At 44.0% G+C, this 13,558-nt stretch overlaps 1 protein-coding gene across 5 annotated transcripts; it reads left to right on the top strand.

Moving 5' to 3' along the window:
- Positions 1-345: 345 nt before the first annotated feature.
- On the top strand, positions 346-12,094 carry slc25a39 (solute carrier family 25 member 39). Of its 5 annotated transcripts, none has more exons than XM_049014310.1 (13): positions 347-998; positions 3,438-3,542; positions 4,114-4,173; positions 5,007-5,057; positions 6,061-6,170; positions 6,815-6,882; positions 7,438-7,562; positions 8,227-8,400; positions 8,599-8,708; positions 9,528-9,609; positions 9,706-9,743; positions 10,202-10,282; positions 10,541-12,094. In XM_049014310.1, the coding sequence occupies exons 2-12, from the start codon at positions 3,446-3,448 to the stop codon at positions 10,280-10,282; spliced, it is 996 nt and encodes a 331-aa protein (XP_048870267.1). In that variant the 5' UTR covers positions 347-998; positions 3,438-3,445; the 3' UTR covers positions 10,541-12,094. The 5 variants fall into 5 exon arrangements, with proteins under 5 accessions (XP_048870264.1, XP_048870267.1, XP_048870262.1 ...); XM_049014305.1 differs by having other exon boundaries at positions 349-998; positions 9,706-9,732; XM_049014307.1 differs by lacking the exon at positions 5,007-5,057 and having other exon boundaries at positions 346-998; positions 9,706-9,732.
- The last annotated feature ends 1,464 nt before the right edge of the window (positions 12,095-13,558 follow it).

The raw sequence follows: 13,558 nt of genomic DNA, 5'->3' as shown, positions 1-13,558 counted from the left end.
GTCAATAAGTATAGCATATGACCCTGAAAAGCAGTCACGTGTTCAGTCACGCTGTGCTGTTGGTGAGATGAAAGGGAATGGTTTTGTTACTTTATAATATTCTTTTCAGCTAGGTATAGAAAAAGGAAATACATACCAGTAATCTTGCGAGTAATACTTAAGATCTTTTTCACTGAATGCAAAAGGTCTTTTAAAAGCATGTACTAGTAACACATTTAAAATGCCGTACCATCTACATTTTGTTGATAATGGCTGGTGTTATGATTATGTTGTGATCAGCCTAACAGCTATATCACAAGAACTAATATCTAATATTTGATTGATCAGCCGCTGGGGGTAAACGGAGTATGAGGCAGACAGGACAGCGTGTAGGTGATGGTCTCACATAAGCCCCCCATCTTCTGTTATTGTAAAGATGGTGCTGCAGTAACTGAACCCAGAAGCCTGAATATACTGACCGAGGATGCAGGCAAGGGGGGTGATTCCGGGACTTGGTTTATAGATTATAAACAGTGAGAACCAATTATGTGAAACAAAATAATATTCACATATCAAGTATGCCTATATACCATATATACATAAAATACATGCCGTGTTGACTTGTTTTTCAGGCCTCGCATCATTCAGTCTTTACCCATACAGAGCAGGGTTTGAACCTACGCCAAGTGGCGCTACAAATGTTACCCCGTTCCGTGTTTTTCTGTTAGCCGTGTTTCTCTCTCCTTGTCGGACCTGCCTTTCTAAGCGCCGGACGCTAGGTGGCAGAAGAGCTCATCCAGTGTTACTGGGCCGCTTATTGACTCCCAGTTAGAAGAAGAATAGACCTTCGGGGTGAAAACAGGCGGTCGGACTGTTAGGTCCTCGCCTGCGATTAGGGGGCCGGGGCTGCGGAGGCATGGGAACGGAGGTGTTCGGGCTATGAAATTTATCCTGCCGTTACTCAAATGAGGTGCAAAAAAATTCAAAAACGGATTCATCTCCACACTGAACAAATCTGGGTAAGTAGCAATACAACCGCGAAAGCAGCCCACCGGTTTGCTAACCAGCTAGCCGCAGTTCGGACCAACTATTCGAGTATGCTTCAGATTAAACAATAAATCGCATGTATTTTGCAATATATTCTTGTATAAAAACGTGTGGAGGGTGATACGATCTAGTTCCTCACGGCCTGGGGAGTTTAGGTAGCTGCATTGCATTCAGCTTTGTAACATTGCCAGTGTGAGGCCATATAGGTGAGCCTAGAGTTATTGTCTCTTCGGTGTTTTAGATGATGTTTTAATTATATGATTAAAGAAATGCAGTATTAACATGAAAATGTAATACTTTCAGTTTTTCCGATGTCGCTTTTTATGTTTGGTTACAACATTTAATGTTTTCTGATGGTAAGTCGTCCGAAAAACAGCTTTTCACGCGAGGGCGAACTGCAGGGTGGAGGGTTATTTGTTACCATGTTTAATGTAGCGTTCGGTTTCTGAGACTTGCTACAAAGCAGCGGCACAAAAGGACACAGGCTGTGAACTGGACAGACACCGGAAGAAGTCCTGGAAGTTTTTGTTACAACTGAGCTGCTTAGTTTCATGCATCTGTACTTTAACAAGTCTAACACATTGTTTCATTTTACATGTTACATTTTCATAAATATGGTAACATTTCATGAACATGGTAACATCTTCTTACAGCTTCTCTTGGAACAGTGACTGTCCAGAGTTTTATTTTAGGGGTATAAGCTTATTCAGAAGCCCCCATGTGCTGATCGATACTTAAGGGTTTCACGGGAACCTTTAAAATATTATTTAAAATATAATCATTATAGTAGCATTCCCAAATTTCAGTCCTGGAGGGCCAGTTTGCAACAGTTTGCAGATTTCCCTGCTTAGATACACCTGCAAATCCTGGTAATTAGTGACTACGATGGAACTGGGGAACCCTGCCCTGTAGAATGAATTTCAACGTTATGTAAGGGCAGTGTTGAAAATGCTGCTTTAAATGCGTTTTGAAGGGTTACACATTTTCACTTGTCTTAAAAGTAAATTAGTATCTTCAGGTGATAAATATGTTTGTCTTCTGATGTGAAACAGCATAGGTCAGCATTCAAAAGAATGTAAAAAAGCTGAAATACTGGCATTCAGATATATAAAAAGAAGTAGGACGTAATGTTATTTTTCCAGGATTTTTCTGCATTCCAGGATGATGCAGTAACTGCAGTTTTTAAATTTGAATGTTCTCAATGTGTGCCATTTTGTTGCATAAGGGTACAGAGACTTTTGTTCAACAGCCGAGCTGCAAATTGCCGTGCACCTGATTGGTTTCTGAGAGCACTGGGCTGGGAGTTTAGTCGGCCCAGTTGATATACTCTGTAATCCTTCATGCATGACTGCAAGCAGAGATGAAAGGGGGGGCCCGTGCTAGGGAAAATAACTCTGGATGTTTGTAATAAAATAAAAGTGGACGAATGCTGCCATCTGCAAATTCGGCATGTCCTGTGCCAGGGCCAGCCTCGGCCTGGTAACCCGTATCAGCATGAGCACACTGAAACAGACAGCCGTTAAAATTCGTATTGTACTGTGCCCGCGCAGTTTGCTTGTGATCACGCAGATACGGGACAGAAATGCAAGCGGTTTTATTGCTTGTCTGACAGTATTCTTAACTAAGTAATAGGTAATAACAATGAGTAGGTTAAGCCTAAATAATTCATAGGTGAATATTTAATATTGTCTTCACATACTGCTGGGTTGTGCACACCTGGGATTTTTATTTTGCATGATGGAAAGTATGAGATATATTTATGCATGTATGCTCGTGTGGGTTCCTGTCCCACCCTTTGACAGGCACATGACAGATAAGCTTTGGAAACGAATGGACCTTCTGATTACAGTACGGGCTCTAAGCTGTACACCTATGCTTGTAACAGCTAATAAGTGAAGCACTGGCACCCACGCACATATAAACATGAATCCTGGGATGAACAGCATGCCTGATATCCTTGTACTCATTATTCTCCCTCTGGCAGCCCCCCCATATCACAGTGATGTATCTGCCCTTCTGTGAGCTCCTGGCCCTGCTTCGCTCCTCCTGCTGTATGTTGTTCTGGAACTCGCAGTACAGAAGTTGTACTGGGGAATAGATCCTGAGGGATGAGCACCTTGTTTACAGAATGACAAGCTTCGTCACTCTCTAGAACTTCATGCAGAATGGCAATTGACGATAGCATTTTGAAGGTCTACATGAACCTTAAATGATAACAACAACTCAGGAGCTCTGTATATAATTAGCATAATGCTGCTACTCCTGCTTTAAGTAACTGAAATACAGTCAGCATGAGTTATTTGTTTGTTTGTTTGGTACATGCATGTCGTAAAGGTCTGATTAAACCTCATCCTTAAAGCCGTTTAACATGCGGGGCAGAATTGACCCATGAATGCGCTTTGTGCTTTCAGGTGTCAGGATGGGGGAGCAGGCAGCTGTCTTTCCACCCTGTGGCATCACCCCCATGCAGCAAATCCTAGCCTCTGGGACGGGCGCCCTCCTCACATCGCTGTTTGGTGAGAGTCCCTCCATTGTATTTCCCGTCAAAATCTCCATTTTTTTTTTGTGCTCTGATGAAGACGACGACGATGCTTTGGGCCGTCATAAAGAACAGAACAGTCTGACGTGTTCGCATATTCCTCACCGTCCACCAATATTTTGGTACCGGCTATTCTAAAGAGCGAGGCCACGTAGTGCCGACAGCTTGAATACACACTTTCACGCAGACATCTTGTCTACAGTATGGTGCGTGGGCGAGGAGAATCGACGCCCTGCTCTCCAGCGCGGCAGTGTTTCATATTTGGTGTGTGCCTTCGGTGTGCAGCGTTTTTTGTGAATAAACCGGAGCCCCTTATCTCTCCCTAAGGAATGCCGGGAAGCCTCTCATAGAGCAGCTCGCTCACAGCCCTTCACCGGCTGACCTTTGCTCTGACTTTGAAGGGCATGTGGTCATATTATGCCAATAAACTTTATTTTAAATCCCTCAGTTCCCTGTGGAAATACAAGCGATTTGGTTGCAATTCCCCCCCAGTTCTGACCCCATAGGAAGTATATCTTAATTTAAACTACTTCTCCTCTCGCACACAGTCACACCCCTGGACGTTGTGAAGATAAGGCTGCAGTCCCAGACAACGCCGTTCTATCAAGGTACCACATCTGCCATGTTTCAGTTGTCGCTGCTGTTTTTTTATTCATTTATTTTAATTTCTGTCCAGTGTTACTGGTGATTAATCAAGAATGAGTCATCTTTCCCTCATCCACATTATCAGCGTACCTCAGCATAATGCGTCACCCTGCATGATCTGCATTGAGCATATAGGATTAACCTGATCTCACCATGGATCCCTTAGTGTTGATATACCATCTCTTTACTGTGGCAGAACAATGGTTTGCTGTCATACTAGACTGCAATGATCTCACCCTTTTCTCTCTTGGTTGGCTTCTGATTCATTGAGCTTCCCTGGCATTGCACATGAAGGCAGGCTGAGAGCTGTAACCTCTAACACAAAGCCTAATCAGAGTTGCTTAATCAGAGTTAACTTAAAGCCCATTTCAACTGGGGTATCTTCATTCATTTATTTTTTTTGCCGAAACTACCTTAAAAGTGACCAGTGTTGGGGAAGTTACTCAAATAATCTGTTACAGACAGGTGGAAAGTTCAGGTTCAGAAAGAACAAATCCAGAGCAAGGTTTTGTTTCAACCAGTCGGTTGAGTATAGAGGCAGTCAGAGTACTGACCTGACCTTTGTACCTCTGTCTGTAATGGGGTACCTTTGTAACTTCCATAACTCTGAATGAGACAGAATATCTGGCTGAGCAAGACATCCATCTACATGATGCAGGTTCCAGGCCTGCCTCTAGCTATCATCCCCAGAGCAGAGCTTGGCAGAGAGGTCACTTATGAGAGCTCTTGCTGACATTGCACTGCGGCAGTTTCCTTTCTCTGCTCACTGACAGGCTGCTTGTCGTTCGCTCCGCAGCTTTGGCCGTTGAGACCGTACCCTGGAGCAATGCTGCGCGGCCCACTAAGTGTGAGTATGTTTCACTGCATGTGCGCATCCTAGCCACCTGCTCTTTTGCTTTGCCTGCTTCCCAACCTGAAGCTGCAGTTCAGACAGCGTGGAAGGAGGATCCCTTCCCTGTAAACCCGAGAATCTAGACGGGACATTAAGCTTAAAAAAAGTTCTCGTCACACTGAATGCACTGCCACGGCACGATAGATGATTGTTCTGGTGTTTTGTTTATCATCGAAAAACACCTGCTATTTCACACTCCTCCTGTGCTGTCGTTTTGAGATCCGTATAGAGGGATATTAAGCCCAATCAGGTGACATTTCTAGAACAGGCTTCTTACTATAAAGCTCCGTTGACAGGATTTAAGAACCGAGCATTGTTCATGGGGGGAGGGGACTTGTTTGATTCCACCTTTGCACTCTGGTTCAAAAGCATGGAAAGGGAAGATAAAGTAGTGGGCAAAATTGTGGAAACGCCTATTGTTTTTGGCATTGCGGTTTAAAAATCACTACAAGAATACTTGCGGTAATGTTTATAAACAAAGAATGTTGTGTCATACATTGGACAATTTAATAAGTAACTGGAGCAAGAGCTGAGTAAAGTTCTGCAATCTCTAAAAATTGGAAAAGTCTCAATTCTGGCCACTAGTTTCTGTAGTTCCATGTGTGTTTTTTGTTCTGGAAATGTTTCCACAAAACACTTGGAGATTCGACACTGAACTTACTACTGTGGAACACCCCCCCCCCACCCCCCCCCCCCAAAAAAAAAAAACTAACATTTTAGTCAAAACCACAGATATTTACAGAAAATTTTACTTTTTCATGAAGCACGGATGCATTCCAGAGGATATTTCTAAAATTGTTTTATAATGTGCTGGTGAATGTTGCATGAAACTGGCCAGTGACTTTTGCCCATGCTAAGTGGTAAAACCCGTGGCAGCTGGTGTCGCACCACCTGCTGGCTGGTGTGTGGTTGGCAGCTCTAGGCCCGCATGGGCTGACCATGTCTGCCGCGTCTGCAGGGAAGTGCATCCTGTACTGTAACGGCTTGATGGACCACCTGTACGTCTGCCAGAACGACGTGCGCTGTGCCCCCTGGTACAGCCGCCCCACCCACTTCAGCGGCACCCTGGTAAGAAGCAGCTGTTCCCGCCTTTCGCTGCACCCGTTAAATGCTGCTCGCCGTCGAGGTTCGGCCATGTTTCTGTGTTTCCCGTCTTTTGTATTCAAAGTGGAAGTTGTATCTGTGCAATAATGTAAACGGCCTTAATACAAAAAAAGTACAATTGTACAATCCATTACAAAATACACCTAACGGAAGGTAATGATGCCCATAGCACCATAAATAGAAACCCATCTTTGCACAGCCATTATCTTGCTTCATATTGACAACTAACCATAATGTTAGTTCGCTAGCTATCAAAATTACATTGTTAAAATTAGCCATATAAAATAATCCATGCAAATGACTATCATGAACACAATAGAAATAGATTGTCAAACTGAGTATTGTGATTTTCGTCAGACAGGAACAATATGTGAATAGAGAAATTAATTTGATGCTCAGCTGTATTTTAACCCTGGGCCACATTCTGTTGGGTTGATTTGTTTGCTTTTATGTAAAACACCAAAAGAAATTTCAGTGAAACAAAACACATTTTACTCCTGTTTATTAGTTTTAACATTACATTACATTATGTGCTGCCATATATATGTATTTACATTGTCATTGGCGAATGCCTGACAGGTCTCCTTATTAACTGGCTCTTTGTTCAGGATGCGTTTGTTAAGATTACACGCCATGAAGGAGTGAGATCTCTGTGGAGTGGGCTGCCGCCAACACTGTGAGTAACCACATGGCATCCATCTTAGTCATTTATCCAGCAGCGTGGGGCAGCGAGATAAGGGAATACCGTGGATGGGGAGCCAGTCTCACGCAGTGAGATTTCAGTCCACCTGACTGAACTCCCACAATCTTGGGGTAAAAATGTGACACCCCCCCCACCCCACAAACGCATAAGTACAAAAAATGTGGAGTTTCCACTAGCAATACTTGTTGCCATTTCTAGTCAGTTTATGGACAGTTAGCAAAATGAGGTCTAACATTGACACATGACCAGAGAAAGTTGATGCTTGTTATGAGGAATGCATAGTCTGTAATTCACTTTTCATAACTGACCAAAGCAACTCTTTCAGAGTGAAACTTCACTATATGCCTTGTCAGCACCCAATGTGGGAGAGTGTGTTTTGCCTAAAGGGAATACTGTTTATTCCATAAGCTAAATTTCCCGTTAGATCATGAATGCATCTTGATGTTGTGAGATGTCCCAAGCTCATAAAGCTTGATGCTGTAGAAATGCCAGTGATATTTATTTCCTATCTTCTTTTTTCCCCCAAAGGGTGATGGCAGTACCAGCCACAGTAATCTACTTCACCTGTTATGATCAGCTGAGGCATTTTCTGCACTATCGCATGGGTTACCAGGGCACCTTCGTCCCCTTGGCGGCTGGGGCACTAGCCAGATGTGAGTTGGGCCTGCATTGGGGGTCTTCATTAACCCCTCCCCCCCTTAAATTTATTACATTGTTTTGTGTGTGTGTGCTTCTTCCCATGTCTTGTCAAGCTGGAGTTATATTAATGTCAGTATTATTAAGACCACTGGAGGCAGGCTGTTTCCATTATTTTGTTGCTTTGTTGCCCATTAAAGGTTATTGTCTAGGTTCAAATCCCAGGCAATTGAATTCCCAATGAAGTGTAACACTTAAATATTTTGTGGCCTAATGGTTAGGGAAGCGCACTTGAAATTGTACGATTGCTGGTTCGAATCCCCGACCAGCAAGGTACCGCCCCTAAGCGCTACTCCCTGGGCGCTGAATTAGCTGCCCCCTGCTATGTCATGACGTAATATATGGGTTAAATGCAGAGGACACATTTCATTGTTGTGCACTGTGGTGTGTCAACAATGGTCACTGATCACCTAATTCTAATATAGTGATCCAGGGTAAATCTCAAGTTTCTATTTAAGCAGCTACCCATGGCAGCAGTCAAACGTAAGGCTGATGCGTAGCTTTGCCTTGTGTACAGCGTAGCCTCAGACTTAGCTGGAGGTATTGAGCATGATTAATGGGCCGCTCTGATATCACGTGTGAGTGTTGCCCTGTCAGCCACATCGCCCGTTTGCTTTGCAGTGGGTGCGGTCACTGTGATCAGTCCCCTGGAGTTGGCGCGTACCAAGATGCAGTCACGACAGCTGTCCTACCAGGAGCTGAGGGTGTGCATTTCCTCAGCTGTGGCCCAGGATGGCTGGGTGTCCCTCTGGAGGGGTTGGGGGCCCACCATCCTAAGGGATGTCCCATTCTCAGGTGACCCTTCTCTACCCCAGCTTGGGTTGATTTTAGGGGGCGGGGCTTCTTGGTACACCATATTCAAGAACTTAAAAATGGCCTCCCATTCTGTTTATGGTGAAGTGTTTTCTTTCAAGATTCAGTGATATTCAAATTGTTTACAGTGCTTCTGATTGTTGCTAAGCAGCAGTAGAATGAAATTACCACTCTCCCCAGCGGTGTACTGGTTCATCTACGAGCTGGTGAAGGCGCAGTTTTGCAAGGGCCAGCAGGTCTCGGAGCCAACTTTTGCCATGAGCTTTACTGCTGGGGCCATTTCGGGGGCGGTGAGTACAGCTGTGGTCCAACGCCTGCCTCTTGGGGGGGGGGGGGGGGGGTCTCTTCCTCCCAGCAGGAAGCTCAATGATGGTTGGCTTATCTTTCCGCATGTCTGCTTATTCTTATCTATGTGAGATTGCTTGCTGACTGTAGTCATTAGCACAAATTCAGCAGTTAATTACTGCCATTAGATTGTTTATTATGTATGCCGACTTTGCATTAGTTGTGTTAGAGATAGCGGGGCTATTGTAATGTTTCTCTGTCCCACCGTCTGTCCAGTTGATGCCATTCTAAAGTGAAAAATAAGCTCTGACAATTGATTGGGGATCATCTTCCAATGCTGAATAGTCTTACCTCCGGCAGCAAATTTATTAATAGATATTCCAATATAAGCCTAGGTGACGTTTGAATTTAAAATGCATCTGTGACCTTGACTTTAGCAAACTGGAAGGAACTGGTTCTAAGATTCTAAGATCAAGACCCATTTACCCTTTTGTAAAACACCACATAGGTGCTGTGCCGCTGCCGTTTCTCTGTAGCCTTTGGCTTGCGGGCAGAGATTACATATCCAGGCTTAGCGGTGGCCTCGTGCTGTTTCTCACTTGGATAATCTTAATGTTAGTCTCAAGCAAAGCATTAGGCCTTGTGGGTTATCTGCTGTGCCTCTCCTGGAACACCCAGTGTCCATGGTGGTGTTGAGCAGGCTTTATGTCCCTGTTTCCTTCAGGTTTAATTCGGCTCTTGGCTGGTAGACACCTAATGTTTGACCAAACCTGCGGAATAATGGAGAGCTAAGGTGTGTGAGCTTCGTGTCCCTTCTTCCGCAGGTGGCGGCGGTGATGACCCTTCCCTTTGATGTGGTGAAGACTCGGAGGCAGATACAGCTTGGGGAGATGGAGATGTTGGCGGGTTAGTATGGGGGGGGGGTGGGCTGGTAGGCTGATGGAGGACTGCTCACCCTTGGTCTGACTAAAACGCCCCCTCCGGTCTCTCCCCTTCTCTCAGACAGGGCGCATCGGCCTGGAGGACCCAGTAGGTCTGAGGTTTGGAGAGTGTAGTCAAGCGTTTATTTCCAACCTGTCCCCCCCCACCCTCACAGGGACCGGTGGCTCACTGTCCCTCATACGGAGGATGCCTGCGTGGCTTAGCAAGGGGTGGGGGGCTGCTTGCCGCTTGACTCCTTGTGCACTGGTTCCGCCTGATCTCTGAAAGTCTGGACACGAAGCAGGATGGGATCTTTCAAGATGCAAACTTCTTGTGTTTTAGCTGCACTCCGTCTTTATTTTATTTTGTTCCTCCACAACAAGTCATTTTGGAGTGGGATTACCAGCAAAGTCACTGCTAATGATGTCCCTGGTGGTTTGTACCCTGACAGTTATGGACAAGGGATGCCTGAAGACACATGAAGACTCCCAAGTGGCTTCGCTTCTTGCTCCTAACATCTCCGGGGGGGGGTGGGGGTGTACAGGGACTGACCCCTGCCATCTCTCTTCTCTCTCAGGTTCGGCTAAGAAGCCCTCCTCCACCTTGCACATCATGCGGAAGATCTGTGCCGAGTCTGGTTGCAGGGGCCTTTTTGTAGGTGAGCGTCGGACCTTGCCTGCCGATATGAATTCACCTTGGAGCGTTTATCATGTTGAAATTGACATTTACACTGCACATTGCGAAACCGATCAGTCCAGAGCAGAGTTTCCCAACCTCCCAAACACCTTCCATAAGTCAGTGCGGGTTGAAGTTCCTTTAAGCCTTACCCTTTGGTTCAGAATGCTAGTTTCACCTGTGTGCGCCTGCCATATAAACCAGTGCAATGCGACGGAGCCTCTGTCTTCTTTGCTCTCAGGTTTCCTGCCCAGGCTAATCAAAGTAGCGCCGGCCTGTGCTATCATGATTAGCACCTATGAGTTTGGGAAGACCTTCTTTGAGAGGCTGAACCGGGAGCGGCTGTTGCAGAGGATGTGAGGGGCTCACCTGTCCCTCAGTCAGTCGAAATCTACACTTGGAATTCCAGTCAACAAACACTCACAGCACAGCTTAACACCTGAAACACATTATCATCCTATCCTGCTAAGTCACCATTGTAAAGATTTTATTTTATTATTTTTTTTAATTCCAGGTTGGTTCTTAAGCGTTTTGGCAAAAGGACTCATAAATAGGCGAAACAAAATAGCAGAATATGCATCCAGATCCACACAGACATGCATATTAGTTCTGCAGGTTTGTTCTTTCATAATAATGCGCAAAGGCTAGCTTGTGTCCATATGATGGAGTCCTTCCACCCTGTGGAAGTTTCCAGCAGAGCTGTGCCTTATATATATGTTGTGGCCAATTAAACACTTCCGCCTTGTTCTTCAGGGACCGGCCTAGAAAATGGGGATGTTTCTGCAGGAATCAGGAATTTCACAGGATTTTGAAGGTCTTGTACTTGCTGTGTAAAGAAGGGAGGTTTCCCAGGCTTGGTGGGGGTTTTCCCTCTTTAAGTGGATCGTATGAATTTGAATTCTGCATCCCTGCGGACGGCCACACTTCGGTCTGACTGCAGCACAGTGCTGAGATATTTGGCCTAAGCAATGTTTTTGAGAACTACTGATAGTGGATCGGTCTACAGCTTCTTCCCTTTGTATTGCTACTGAATTAGTGATATTTTAAGGCTGAGCATGGATGCATGAGTCCACCTCCTGATTTTAAGATTCTGAAACCCTCTGTCATACAAACTGATGCCCTCCATATTTAAAAATGTATACATTTTGCAGTTTTGGAGGTTTCTTTTAGATGTAAAATAAATCAGTGGTGATGAAGATGAACAGACAGCTAATGCAGTGAAATGAGACAGTGTGGCATGTAAGCAGTCACTGTCATGCATTCCCTGCTGCATATGCTTACAGTAGATCTGCAATGCAGTCCCCAGCCCACAGGGGGCACCCAAGGTCAGGGTGCTTAGCATTGTTTTGAATTTCATGAACATTCAGAAATAAAAGGGTTAGTCTGTCACTTCCCCTGTCATTCAGAAATTCGGATTCACCAGAATGTTACATCTGCTTCAGATAAGCTATAAATAATAGTGAGAGGGGTGCAAAGTTCCAAGTGTCAGCGCTTAATGATGGAATTTGAGGCATTCAGACAAATGTGTGTCTACATTGTAGTCTGATTACATCAGGGATGTCTGACTGGGTTGTGGAAAATACCAGTATACCTCTGAAATTCAACTAAGACCCCTTTGAAACTGAAAATTTCAGCAGGCTGTTTAAAAGGAAACAATGGATTGGTGTAGCAGGCCATGCTGTACTGTGAACGCTACTTTCAGTAGGATTTCAAATTTTTTTTATTGTCTTTAATTCTTAAATACTTGAATATAAAATGAAAAGGTAATAAAGACAGCAGTGCTCTTTTTATTTAATTGTTCTTCCTGTTATACATTTCAGAAACAACCCATTTGTTTTCCCCCTACAGGATCTGTACTGTAATTACATCTTACTGACTGAAGCCCTTAAAAAAAAGATAGAGGCATGGGTGATTGGTGTTTAAGAATCATAAATAAAATTTAACCATTTTAATTTCTTTACAGACAAGGCAAAACACTATACATGTTAAATCCATTAATATTTGCAACATTAACAATGAAAGCAAGTATAAAATGTCACCAGAAATTGGGTAAGGAGAGGGTGAGGAGACATCCGTCAAACACCATGTGTCTTACAAGCCAGGACAGCAGTAGGAGTTCATATTTCAAAGTTTGAACTATTCTGCACAGTGACACAACTCAGCATGCTGTAGGGTTGGATAAGGGGGGGGAAGCAATCTGAGGACATTTTATAATCATTGCTCAAAGATGTAAATTAACATTTAAATATGATTTGCACATTTAATCCCAGTGATTGTACAGTGATTCTTGGGAAAACAATTCAGTTGAACTGTTCCAATATAAACACCATAACTTTATTGAAAAATCAGGAAAGTGCAGGGGAGCCATTTTACAAAAGCGTTGCATTAAGCACCCATCACAATAACAAAAGACTCGTTCAACAGGAAGTCATCATGCATCCAACTATACAGGAAAGCTTAGTAAGACAAGGTCGTAAATCTTCAGGCATGACCCAAAATTACAGGCAGTTTATGGCTTCTGGAGAAACAGGTCTGTGGTTGCCTGGTTGCACTGTAAGAGGTAAGTGATGCCCACGTTTGATCTAACAGTCTCCATTTGTGGCTCCTCTTAAAATTTCTCTCTATACACAAATGCTTTCGCCCACTCACACATACCAGGGATATGAACCTGTGAGTACATCTTAGGACCGCATGGTGACCTGTCTCCTTTACAAAATAAACTAACATTTTATGGTATGATTCACCATTCATGACCACATTTTGAGGACCTCTGTCATGATCCGTTTACACAGAACATGGCCTAATCTGATGATGCATTGTGCTATAGACTGAATCTGAGTAATCCTGTTATTTGCTCTCTAAGCTGTGCTACAAGTCTTCACGTTCATAGCCTTACTGTGTGACAGGCCATGGATTAAGGACGTTCTTCATCTTTTCCCCCCTGATTTATTACAGCGTTCCTTGTAGAACAAGTTATGCCCTCGTAGGACCAGGTTCACGATTATTTTTGACTGAGTATTGTTCCCGACTGCCGTTGGCTGAAATGAACCATTAAGCAATTCACAAAGTGGTGTAAAGGAAAGTCTGGTGAAAATCTGCGAAAGCATAAAAACACTGCTACACAACTATTTTCAGTCCATTTCAGATTCTTCACATCCTGTTTTAATCAGCTTATCTAGTTTTTCAACCTGTTCATATAAACAGTCTGAGGGCGCAAGTTAATGTCTTCTAGTTTTCTCCTCCTGAAGCCTTGTGGGCT

Source organism: Brienomyrus brachyistius, chromosome 5 (assembly GCF_023856365.1).
Source record: "Brienomyrus brachyistius isolate T26 chromosome 5, BBRACH_0.4, whole genome shotgun sequence".
Taxonomy (NCBI): domain Eukaryota; kingdom Metazoa; phylum Chordata; class Actinopteri; order Osteoglossiformes; family Mormyridae; genus Brienomyrus; species Brienomyrus brachyistius.
The sequence above is the reverse complement of the archived record's forward strand: the minus strand, read 5'-3'. Positions and strand labels throughout refer to the sequence as shown.